The 12065-nt window shown below is 42.3% G+C and overlaps 1 protein-coding gene across 11 annotated transcripts in view; it reads right to left on the bottom strand.

Moving 5' to 3' along the window:
- Positions 1–12065, bottom strand: part of CACNA1G (calcium voltage-gated channel subunit alpha1 G) — a 482930-nt gene that overhangs the window by 216930 nt on the left and 253935 nt on the right. For all 11 annotated transcript variants that reach the window (XM_077327962.1, XM_077327955.1, XM_077327961.1 and 8 more), the window contains 2 exons: positions 8007–8104; positions 3873–4032 (listed from right to left, as the gene is read on the bottom strand). In XM_077327962.1, coding sequence (XP_077184077.1) covers positions 3873–4032; positions 8007–8104 — 258 coding nt within the window. The remainder of the gene's footprint in view (positions 1–3872; positions 4033–8006; positions 8105–12065) is intronic.

The following is a 12065-nucleotide window of genomic DNA, read 5'->3' as shown; positions in this document are numbered from 1 at the left end:
GAATATGATTTGGGAATATATTTATACAAATAAAGAAACTTTAAAAGACTAGTGCTTTTTTGTTTCAGATTGGAGGGACTCTAGTGATAACAAGACTGCCTTTGAGTAATACTTTGTTTTGTAAATATCTTTGTGTGGCAGACCCCACTTGTATTTCCCAGTCTCTGGGTTTGTTTGTTTTTAAAAGAGAATTACTTCATAAAGTGTTTCTGGAATACGTCAGGTCAGAAGTTGTAAAGGAAGTGAGGGCTGAAATTACCTCTGTAAATGGTCTTCCTGTATGCCACCTGGCAAAGCTTCCAAGCTGTATTTAAGACTAGTTCAGCCCAGTTAATTCCTGAAGTATTGTTTTTATTACCATCCAAAGTTTAGCTGAAACAGGCATTCTGGTCCAATTAAACAGCACTCAGATCAGTATCTGCATTGGGTCTACTTACTTCATTTCCAATTTACCTATAGACATTTTCCAAGTTAATGAAATCCCAACTAACTTTGCAGATAAGAGATGTGAATCTTTGGGAATCGAAGGAAGGGGGAAAATCCCACAACAACCCTGAAGGCAGTTTCTGATCTTGTTCATCCTATTCACATTTTAATACGTGAAATGGAGGGGAAATTGCTTAACATGCTCACTTTCTGGAGTGTCTGAGCTGGTGTCTTGTGTGTGGTGAGCAGGATGTCTGTTCACAACCTCCTTAAAGAGTTCAATTGCTGCCAAGATGCTCTACATCGGCTGTTTTTTTCCTCCTTTCCCTACTTGTTATATCCCTACTTTCCCTACTTATTATATTGAAAGCAGTCTTGGGATTAATTTAGTGAGATAATGATCCCAATCCAAAAAAACTTAGACATGCTTCAGTAACACTGAAATCAATGAGACCTCAGCAGGACTATTTTTGGATTGAGCCAGTGTATGAGAAGCTCTTTGAACACGCTCAAACACTGTATATAATGCTATATTTAATTATTTTAATTAATTTCAATGGTGTGATAGATTTAAAAAATTGTTTTATGGCTTTACATCAACCTAATTAACATTAGCAAAGTTTAATTCTGGGTTTTCGGGTTCATGCATACTTCTTCAGATACATTTGAACAAGTATGCGCACAGACAAAAGCTTTATACCCAGAATTAAACTTTGTTGGTCTTGAAAGTTATTGGATTCACACTTTGTTTTTTTGTTGTTTCAGTGCAACACAGCTGCCCACCTGAACCAATTTATGCAATAGACATTGTACAATAGACATTTGTTTGAGAATGTGATTTGTTAATATCTTTTAAACTATTGGGTACAGCCTGCTGTGAAGCCTGAGGGCAGGAAAAGGTTAGGGAGGTGTTTGGGCACATAGAAAGGGAGGAAAATTGATCCTATGTCACTGCAGTTCTAATTGTACTGCTTCAAGCTTCTGTCTTGCACAAAAAGCCTGCCAGGACCTCTAGGGAAGCTCTTTAGATGTATGGGGGTGGGCTGCAAAGATTCGTGGGGAGCATCTAATTTCTCCCCCCCCACACTATTTCCTCATCTCCTTTCATGAGAGCTCCCAAAGTGGCTCCACTTTTCCTGCTTCCTTCTCTCCTTCCTACCTATCTGCCTCTTCCACCTATCTTCAGCATCACCTCCTTCCTGCATTCTGGTAGCCTGTCCTAAAATAAATTTTGTCTGAGTTTCATCAACCCAGGGTAAGGATTCATGTGGCCCATAGCACCTAAGCCAGCACCAAAGCCAGTTTAAGGATTTTCAGGGCCATAGAAGAGCAATATTGAAGCTGTTACTTGTGCTTTAACAGCTGGGCAACCTTCCCAGGAATAGTTGGAACTGTGGAAACAATTGGCAGATTCTTTTTTTTAAAATTCTTACAGTCCACAAGCTGCATAAGCATGAAGACACTTTAACTATCATAGCTTCACTCCTATAGCTCTTGTTGACCCAGGGAGGTTTCTGCAGCCTGACTCCTACCCTGCCCTTTCAAGGAGGGGGCTGATGCTTGACTGTGCTGGGTGCTGCCACACATCCCTAGCCTCTGCCACTTCCCATGGCTCTTGCTGGCTCTTAAAAGCTGGCCTCTTTGGCCTCTTGAACTGCATGCTCCGTGATGGCCTTGTCTGTGGCATCACCTCAATTTTTCTTGCTAGCTGTTTTTTTTTTTTTTTTTTTTTTGCAGCTGCTTCTAGTGGCCTAGGAGTAGCTGCTTCCCTGTGGTGGCTGTCCTCCCCTGGTGGCTGTCCTGGCTGGTCTTGGGTGCCTTATGGGGTGCTGAACCATTCCTGTTATAGTAGACTTCCTTCCCAGACATGGTTCATTGACCTCCTGTCCCAGGGACATGTGTGGAGGCAGGAACTCCAACTCCCGACAAATGGCCACTGAGGGCATTTATTTCTTTAAGATATAGTGCTGCTTTATTTGGGGGATTAATTTCCCATTGTTTTAGGGGGACTAGATTTCAGATTTTTCTGCAAATCTGGGGCTTTTCAGGATTGTAGCAAGAACTGTTCCAGTGTCTGGATTTAAGTATCCACAGATTTGGCTATGTTAAAAATATGATATATTGATGACAAATGGGGAAACTGCAAGGATTCATTTGAGGGGGCATCTTATTTTCCTCTCCCCCACTATTTTCTCTTTCCTGGAAAAGGCCCTGCCTTTTACTGACAGAAACCAAAGGCTGAAGGTGGCCAGTATTGTTGTGACAGTCTACCAATCTCCAACAATGACCACTGATAGAGTATTTGTTTCTTAAAGCCACTGCTTCTAAACCTCCCTCCTCCATGTTTTTGTTTTAGATGTCAGACTTTTCTGAAAACCTGGGACTTTTCTCAGGTTCATAGAAAGATTTGTCTTATCTGTTCATAGTTCCAGTCTCTAGATGTAAGTGTTGACAGATTTGGCCATATTGCCAATAGATATATTGATACTTTTATAATACTTCTGAGGGGCTGGCAACAGCTGAAGGAAAACAGCTCCAGAGTTCCTAGCCACACTTATATTGGTTAGGGCCTTGAACTCCCAAGCCCCTCAGTACTCTCCACCAAATAAAGAGAGAGAATGACCTCATGCTTTACTGTGGCTTCCTACAGGTTTTTGCAGTCACAACTTTCAAATCCTCTACAGCTGAAGCTTTCTCTCTTCCTCAGCCAGTTTCATGAATAAACAGATAAAGCATGAGGCCTGATCTTTCATGAGATCAGGAGATGACTCAGTTTCCCCTGGGTACTAGCTTATCTCTTGTGCCATTTCCTGTGGGACAGGCTTCCAGCCAGACATCTAGTTGCTTGCTGACTCCACACCATTCTCTGACAAAACTGAGTATTTGCACTTATATTATATTCACCTTTGTTGTTGCAAAAAGACAGCCCCAACATTTAGTAGACAAGACAGCAATGGTTCTAGGTACCAATTGTGGATCCTGAACTACAATTTGATAAACAATCCATACAATAAAAATAGTAACGACAAGGTTACTACAGAAATAACACAGATCAAAGTATATTTGGCCAAGTGTTTACTACGTATTCAGATGGCGGTAAGAGAACAATCAAGAAATCCTGTATACTCTTAATTTGTGTCATCTGTCAAGAAAAAGCAGGGCCCAACTCAAAGCAATAATTCAGCAGAGGATTTTGCACACTCCCATTACCTCTTCTGTATTTTGCTGTAGACTGTGCATCTGATATAAAGCCTGAGATCCTCACAACTGCCATGGTGGCTTGCTGAGAAGATATACGGGGCAGTGCATGAATTTTGCACACCCATAGGAACTGAGCATGCTTGTACATTGGGGGAAACCCTCCCCCCCTGCACACACAAGGGCATATCCAAAACTCCATTGCAAGCATACTGTAGGAACATGCAGTGTGCCTCATTCATACTCACAAACTGAAGTTTTCTTTTAAGAAGCAGCGGTTTCTGAGCAGCCCTGCCCAAAGCTGGACTCCAACAATACCAAAGATGAAGAAGACAAAAAAACAGAGAAGGAGAACATTCCCCAGCATGGGAAGTGTGTCTAAGAGGAGAGTAACCAGGATGCGCATACCTGAAGAAGCACAGGAAAAGGCGTAGTTAAAGGGAGAACTATTATTACATTATGAGCCTCTTGTGACGCAGAGTGGTAAGGCAGCAGAAATGCTGTCTGAAGCTGTCTGTCCATGAGGCTGGGAGTTTGATCCCAGCAGCCGGCTCAAGGTTGACTCAGCCTTCCATCCTTCCAAGGTCGGTAAAATGAGTACCCAGCTTGCTGGGGAGTAAACGGTAATGACTGGGGAAGGCACTGGCAAACCACCCCGTATTGAGTCTGCCATGAAAACGCTAGAGAGCGTCACCCCAAGGGTCAGATGTGACCCGGTGCTTGCACAGGGGATACCTTTACCTTTTATTATTACATTCATTTTCCTTGCCTTCAATCCTGACAGGGGACTAATCCTCATGCCCACAACCTCTCTCCCTACCCTACCTTTAAGTATATTTCTACTACATTAATGACATTGAGTAGTCAACCTAGTGACCACCATATATTTGCATCGATGCAGAACATTCATGTTGCATGTAGGGAATGAAACCAGCTAATATTTTAAACTAGAGGCAAAGCCCATTGCATGTGGGAATGAAACAGGTGCTAGCAGTGACCACCGGATAACCCTGCTCACTGCGGGACAGGAGGCCTGGGGCAGAGAGGGGTCTCACTTGCCACCATGGAGCTGGCAATTGGCTCAGCTCTCTTTCCCTCCCCATCCCCCTGTCTCAGGTGGTGGGAGGGCACAGAGGCCACACCCACTGCCACTGGGCTGGCAAGCGAACATGGCCCCTTTCCCCCCTACCTTCCAGTCTGGCAGATGGAGGATGGAAAGGCCATGCTCATTGCTACAGGGTTGGCAAGTGGACCTGCTCTTCTCACCCACCCCCACTCTCTAGCCCAGCCAACCCTTGTGAAGCAGGTCAGAAGAGTGAGGCAGCTCTTCTTCCAGAAGGATGGAGGAAGAGTGAGGCAGCTGCAGGGAATACCCAGGATTGGCCTCAGTGGGGAAGTATCTGCTTCCTATTGGGGGCATACCCCACTGAGGGACAATTGGGTAGGGTGTGTATTGCCTGCATACCACCCAACCATTATTATGGCTAAAGATCGGGGGGGGGGGGAAATCCTTGTATGGACCTGCATAATATGGTGATTATCTGACAATTAAAAATAAAACAGAGATGGTCTCAGATAACAGCATTCAGTGATAACATTAGAGCTGTCCTGTTGGATCAGACCAGCAATTCTTGTGTTTCAACACCATGGTTCAAACAGCAGTTATTCTGGAGCACCAACAAAAAGGGCAAGGAGACCAAGGCCTCCACCCTGATACGACCCCCTACCATTGGTACTCAGAGGTTTGTTGCTTATGTATTTGGAGTTCCTTTTACTCAGCATAGTTGTTAACTGTTAATGCACCTACCCTCCATGAACCTGCCTAATTCCCTTTTAAAGCCATCTAAGCTATATTTCATTTTGTTTGTCTTGATGCTGTGTGGAATGCAAGTTGTGCTTAATGCTAAAGTGTTAATGCTAAACAAGGTGGGGAAGACAGCATCCCAGAATATGTAGTATGGGCTTCCTAGAATTATTGAGAATTTAAAAAAAAACCTTTGCAATTTTTACTCCGGGGTCCACAAGAAATTGCTCTGTGCAGTGATGGTGCTGTCTGAAAGCTTCTTTCCACGATATTTGATCTAATTATCTAGAGGTATATCATGCCAGAAGAGCCTCTTGTGGCACAGAGTGGTAAGGCAGCCGTCTGAAAGCTTTGCCCATGAGGCTGGGAGTTCAATCCCAGCAGCCGGCTCAAGGTTGACTCAGCCTTCCATCCTTCCGAGGTCGGTAAAATGAGTACCCAGCTTGCTGGGGGGTAAACGGTCATGACTGGGGAAGGCACTGGCAAACCACCCCATATTGAGTCTGCCATGAAAACGCTGGAGGGCGTCACCCCAAGGGTCAGACATGACTCGGTGCTTGCACAGGGGATACCTTTACCTTTACCTTTATATCATGCCAGGGTTCTACAACACTATCACTCTAGATATGATTAGGTTAAGCAACTTCTAAACTTAATGACCTTAAGGGGCAACTGGGAACAGCACTTCTGTGGAAACAATTCAACCCCCCTCTGGAGACTAAAGTAAGTAAAGTAGACCCAGAGTCAGCCAGGGACTGGGAGGGACAGGCAGCCTATCTCAGGAGGCAGATACAGGGATACTATTAAGGAACACTAAAATGTCAGAGAGAGGGAGAGTACTACTAATGCTTCAAGACTTCTTCTGCCAGCCTTCTCTCACTTTTTGACTCTGATTTATCTGCAGCTACACTTTGCAAAAAAGAATCTGCTTCTTCAACAGTGGTAGATGGCAGGCAGAAATGTAAAGTGTCATGCTGGGAAAATGTATCTGTGAATTCCAGCTGTCATGAAGCTGTGAAAGTCCCAAGATCCTCACCAGAAGAAAGATAGCAACTCTAAATGTTAACCCTCCTTGTATCCTTGCTAGTCTTCTCACACTCATGCTCACTAAACCAGTCTACAACATTCTTCTCCTATGGAATATATATTAATATCTCCTTCCCCATCCTAATTCCTCATTGCTCATTTAAATCCCTTCTTCTCATATATATAGAGCTTTACATGGCAGATAATTCACACAAGGTCAGGAACATTTGGTTCTGTAATGGAAAGATAAATTGATGGCAACTCAACTTGACAACTGCACAAAAATGGATCCATATGACTTCTCTGTAATATTATGTTCATCCCTTTCTCTTCTTGGGTTCTCTTTCCCTTTTTGATGCTGCATCTTTCATCTAAAGTCTTGCTCATATTGACCATGTGTAAAGAAACCTTTAATGCCATTTATTTTACTTTTATATCTCAGCAAGAGGTTTTTCATTGTTGTGCCGTCAGATCACTTGAGTTTATTCTACTTGCTTTTTCCTTCCAGTAATAATAGTTCTGTTCTCTATATACTGTACTTTCACACACATATTCTCATCGATGGCCTGTTCCTAAATGACTGGCATTTAGTCACTGAATTTATTATTGATTCAAACTCTCTTCCTTGCCTTGCTTCCATATGTCTCTGTTCACTCTTGCCTCTGCTGCATAGGAGCAGAGATAAATTACCCAGGATTTGTAAATGCATTAAGCGAATTACATCCACAGTTAAACAGTGGCAAATAAATTCAGCCATCCATCAGCTCTGCTGGGGGCGGGGGGAGGTGGAAATTACAAGAGAGATTTCTCAAGCCACCTGAAATGATAAAAGCAACAACAACAGGGACATTTTCTTAGATTAGGTTTAATTTAACGGGATTAGGAAAACAAATAGCGCCTAGGAATTTCTGGCTTCTGACAGATGGATCAGGGTCTGAGTACCTCCTGTTGTCAAGGTAACAGGTTAATTTAACAAGAAGGGTCTTTTTTCTGTTGTAGGGCTCAAAACCAAAAAGCCTTGAACTCATGCTTAGCATTAAAATAGAGGGAAGGACTGAGGTCTTGTGGCACTTCAAGACTAACTAATTATTATTCAAGAAACCATTATTTGGACAAGAATGATCATGCATACTGGCCAGTGGCTTGTCAGCTCTTTTCTACCACACACCTGATTTCTCCAAACAAATTTTTCATTCTCTTTACAATGATTTTCTTGAGTGACGTTTCCAAAAGCACTGCTCAGTAAGAGAAGCAACATATAAGAAAAGTAAATGCTTTTGGAAACAAAATAGCAAAGCTTCATCATTTTCTCTCTCTCTCTCTCTCTGATTAATGATTCAGTCCTTTTTGACGAGATGGCTGCGATGGACGGACTATGCATTAATAGGAGCACCCATGCAGGAGGATGCTAAACACAATAGCAGTTGGCGCAGTCAAGAGATACTTCTGTAGTGAGTAAGCTGTAAGTTGTTTTTATTCTAGTTCCAGATTTTCAGAAATAATGAGCTACTATCAAAGGGGAGGGGGAAATGAGAAAAGAGATTCAACTTACTAGGAACTCTGTTAATGGCTCTCAAAGGCCGGAGCACCCTGACAGTCCGAACAGCTGAGAAACTGACATTCTGCAAGTCCAGAGAGTATTCCAGCATGCTGAAAAAAGCCGACAAATAAAAAGAACATATTGGAGTTCTGAAGGAAAGAGTCAGCTCAAGCACCCCAAGTCAAATATTCAACACATGGTGCCAAGAGTCCCTAACTCAGGGGCAGTCAACCTGTGGTCCTCCAGATGTTCATGGACTACAATTCCCATGAGCCCCTGCCAGCAAACGCTGGCAGGGGCTCATGGGAATTGTAGTCCACGAACATCTGGAGGACCACAGGTTGAATACCCCTGCCCTAACTGACATTCTTTCATGGAGAAAAGATCCTGGAAGAATTAATTGTGGCTTATTTGCATAATCAGAATAAAGTACAGGAAGACCAAACATTATTCCATAAAGTTTCTTTTCCCTTTAATCATCTGTGTTTTTGGTTGTTCTTTTGTAGTAAAGTTTCTGAAGGGAAGAAGTTTTGCAAAGATTATTCTACTGTTGAGAAATGAAAATATTCATACATTGGATTAGATCCTGCTGATTATTTCCGCATAAAGAAAAGGAAGTAATTTTGGCTATTTCTTCCCTTACATGGTAGACCTCCGACTCCCTCCTCATATACTTCCAGTAGCCCCCCCCGGGGGGCCATACTTTACTATAGTGATGTCCAAATGGACCAGCTGGACTGTGATGGTTGGCAAGAAGTGGAGCACTACTGGAATTTTATAGTGGTTTAATTATGTTTCATATTATATGATGTTTTAGCTACTTTTGTAATTCATCTTTAACCCGCTTTGCAAAAATGGGCACTATATAAATTTAATTATAAATAAATAAATAAATACCTAATATCTTCCCAAAACAGAGGAACATGACTTCTCTGCGTCCCTCTTCCTGCTTCAGCCTTAACATGCCTCCACCCCACAAAATGATGCTGATACAGAACCTTCAATCAACAGAGATTTCCTATGGCATCTAAGCCATGGCTTTGAAATGGCAGGGTATACACCAAGGGTTCAAGACATACAACAATGATCCAAGGAATAAATCTGGCCAACATAATCTCACTTTATGGGAACATCATAGGGAAAGCTGTATGTTGCCAATAGACACGGTAATTAAAACAAACAGTAAAAAAGCAATCACAGTCAGATGGTGCCTATCAAGATGGCATCAAAGTGTATTTTTTGTACAGTTCCACCAGTGCCCAGGGGCACATTCATAAATCAGTAAACTACCACACCCAAAGAATCTTGATGCAACTCTATATTATTTTGGAACTAATTTTACAACATTACCTAATCAACATGGATTTAAAAAGGAATGAAAAGCAATACACAACACCGCTAAGGAGCAGTCTGCAGGAAATCCACTCAGTCCTAGCTCTGAGAGAGAGATATTCTGCTGAACCAGCTCACTGGGCACGATGGCAAAGTGGGAGAACTGGCTGTTGCCATTCAGTTCATTCAGGATCTATACAGCACCCACCCATAAACATGTCACACTAATTTCCTGCCTCTGCAATTTGAGGATAGGAAACATAACCCACAAGTTTAAATGAATGACATAGTGTGGGAACTTTGGAGTACTAAACCATGCATTCAGGGAGATCCTATGCAACAGAAGCAACCTTTAACACTAAGAAAAAAACCCACACCACAATGACTTAACAGAAAGAAAAGATAACTACTTAGGGGGAGAGACACAAAGAAAGTGTGAAAGAATATCTATGTTCACAGATGTCAAAGTAGCTACCCTAATTGTATTGTAACTCAGTACCCCTGTAGAAATCAATAAAGAAAAGGCACTACATGCACAAAGGATCTGTCTCTTCTGAATTAGACCTGCTCACCAGTCTCCAATCTGCACACTTTAGATAATGCACTCTCAAAGTGCTTTTGCAGCTGGATTTCCCTGTGCAAAACAGAAAAATCTACTCCTAAAATGCATTAAAAGCGCATTATCCAATGTGTGCAGGATCATGGTCAGATTAGCTCAAAGCCTTTCTGTTAGTGGTGTGCTGTGTTTGCAGGGGCTATCTGGACACTACAAGAATTTCCATCTTCCATGTGACAACACTTACCTTAGAATGAGGTACTAGAAAGAAAGTATGACTAAGGCACCTTCTCAGGCTAGAAAGTTATGCAAGACAGCCTGCTTTTGACACTAATAGAAGCATGCAGCAGTTTCATTCCTCCCCCTGTGTACTTTTAAGAGCAGTTTTGCTGGATTTTGAAAAAAACTGTTATGGCCCTTGTGATCAGGTTGTTGGGTTTCTTCTCCTATTACACTGCAATGGTGATTTGACTTGTCTTACTGGTTAAGCACTGATGGAGGTTAAATTGCCTCACATATCGTAGGGTGTGGGGTATAAAATAAATAGTTGGCAATATAAACGCACTGCCTACTGAAACTATGAGCAGCTGTGGATGACCAGACTTAGAATGATACTCTTGGTTCTTGCTAGCAGATATGGCTGCTGGTCCAGACGTTCAGACAATATCTTTTCACTTTCATTTCTCACATTGAGAAAGCAGTTTGGGGAACTCTGGGAGTTGTAGTTCTGTGCAGAGAGTTTAGGGCTCGCTAGCAAAGAATTCCCAGTGCTCTCACCAAGGAGGAATGCATGACAAACAGGCATCTAATGTGTTTAAAACCTGTAATACAGATATGCCATACTGACTCTGTCTGTACCAAGACATTTTGAAGTGGCAGCTGATGTATGCAATGATATATTTACTAGCTCCTTGTGGATCAGCCACAAGATGGCACTCTGTGCTGAAGAGACTACCAAGTATATAGGGTATATATAAAAGATAAAGCAGGAAGAGATGAAGAGGGATCTGAACTTGGTACAAACCTATTTGTTGTCCCTCACTAGGGTTCCCCCCCCCCCCCCGCCCTGTGTAAATATCTGGATGAAATGACAACGGGACCTCTTTTTTCCCTTGGAGACAGGCAGTGCTGCTCAGAACTGCCTCTGGGAACTCTCCTGATGACAAGAGATACAGGTGAGCAGTCAGCAGTCCCAACCTCATAGATTATTTACTTGCAGAATTTATATCCCAACTCTCTCCCATCATCATAGTCACCGAGGCAACTAACAGATTAAAATAATACATAATTAAAACATTAAAACCAAACAAAAATCCATTATTAAAGCACTTAAAGTTAAATTAAAACACATTAACAGTAAAAAAAAATTTTTTTTAATGAAAAGCAGGGCAGGAAGATCACTGAGGGAACGCCAGATGAATAAAACATAACCAGCTGGTAAAGCTGGCAACAGAAGGGGTAGGTACGTCTCCATGGGTTCCAGTGCCAAAACTGATAAGGCCCTTTCCTGGGTTGCCGCATACCTAATCTCTGAAGCCAGGGGTCTCTGATGCACATCCTTGAAAGATTACTACAGTGGTCAAGTAGTTCATAAGAGAACAGGCAGTCCTTCAGGTATGCTGGTCCCAAGTCATATAGTGCTTTAAAGGCCAACACCAGCACCTTAAATGGTACCCAGAAACAGACTGGGAGCCAATACAGATAGGCCAAGTGGCGTGCCCCAGGGATCTGTCCTGGGCTCTGTGTTGTTCAACATATTCATAAACGGTTTGGATGAAGGAATAGAGGGGGCACTCATTAAATTTACAGATGATACTAAATTGGGAAGTGTAGCAAACACAGCAGAAGACAGAATCAAGATACGGAATGATCTTGACAGGCTGAAAAACTGGGCTAAAATGAACTTCAATAGAGATAAATGAAAAGTTCTTAATTTCATTAGGAAAAATCAAATGCATTATTGTAGGATGAGGGAGACCTGTCTCGGCAATAGTATGTGCAAAAAGGATCTAGGGGGTGTTAGTAAACCATACACGGAACATTAGTCAGCAGTGTGACTCAGTGATTAAAAAGGCACATGGGATTTTGGGCTGTATCAAAAGAAGTATGGTGTCCAGATCACATGAGGTGATGGTACCGTTTTACTCTGCTCTGGTTAGACCTCACTTAGAATACTGCATTCA

The sequence above is a fragment of the Paroedura picta genome, chromosome 3, assembly GCF_049243985.1.
Source record: "Paroedura picta isolate Pp20150507F chromosome 3, Ppicta_v3.0, whole genome shotgun sequence".
NCBI lineage: Eukaryota > Metazoa > Chordata > Lepidosauria > Squamata > Gekkonidae > Paroedura > Paroedura picta.
The sequence above is the reverse complement of the archived record's forward strand: the minus strand, read 5'-3'. Positions and strand labels throughout refer to the sequence as shown.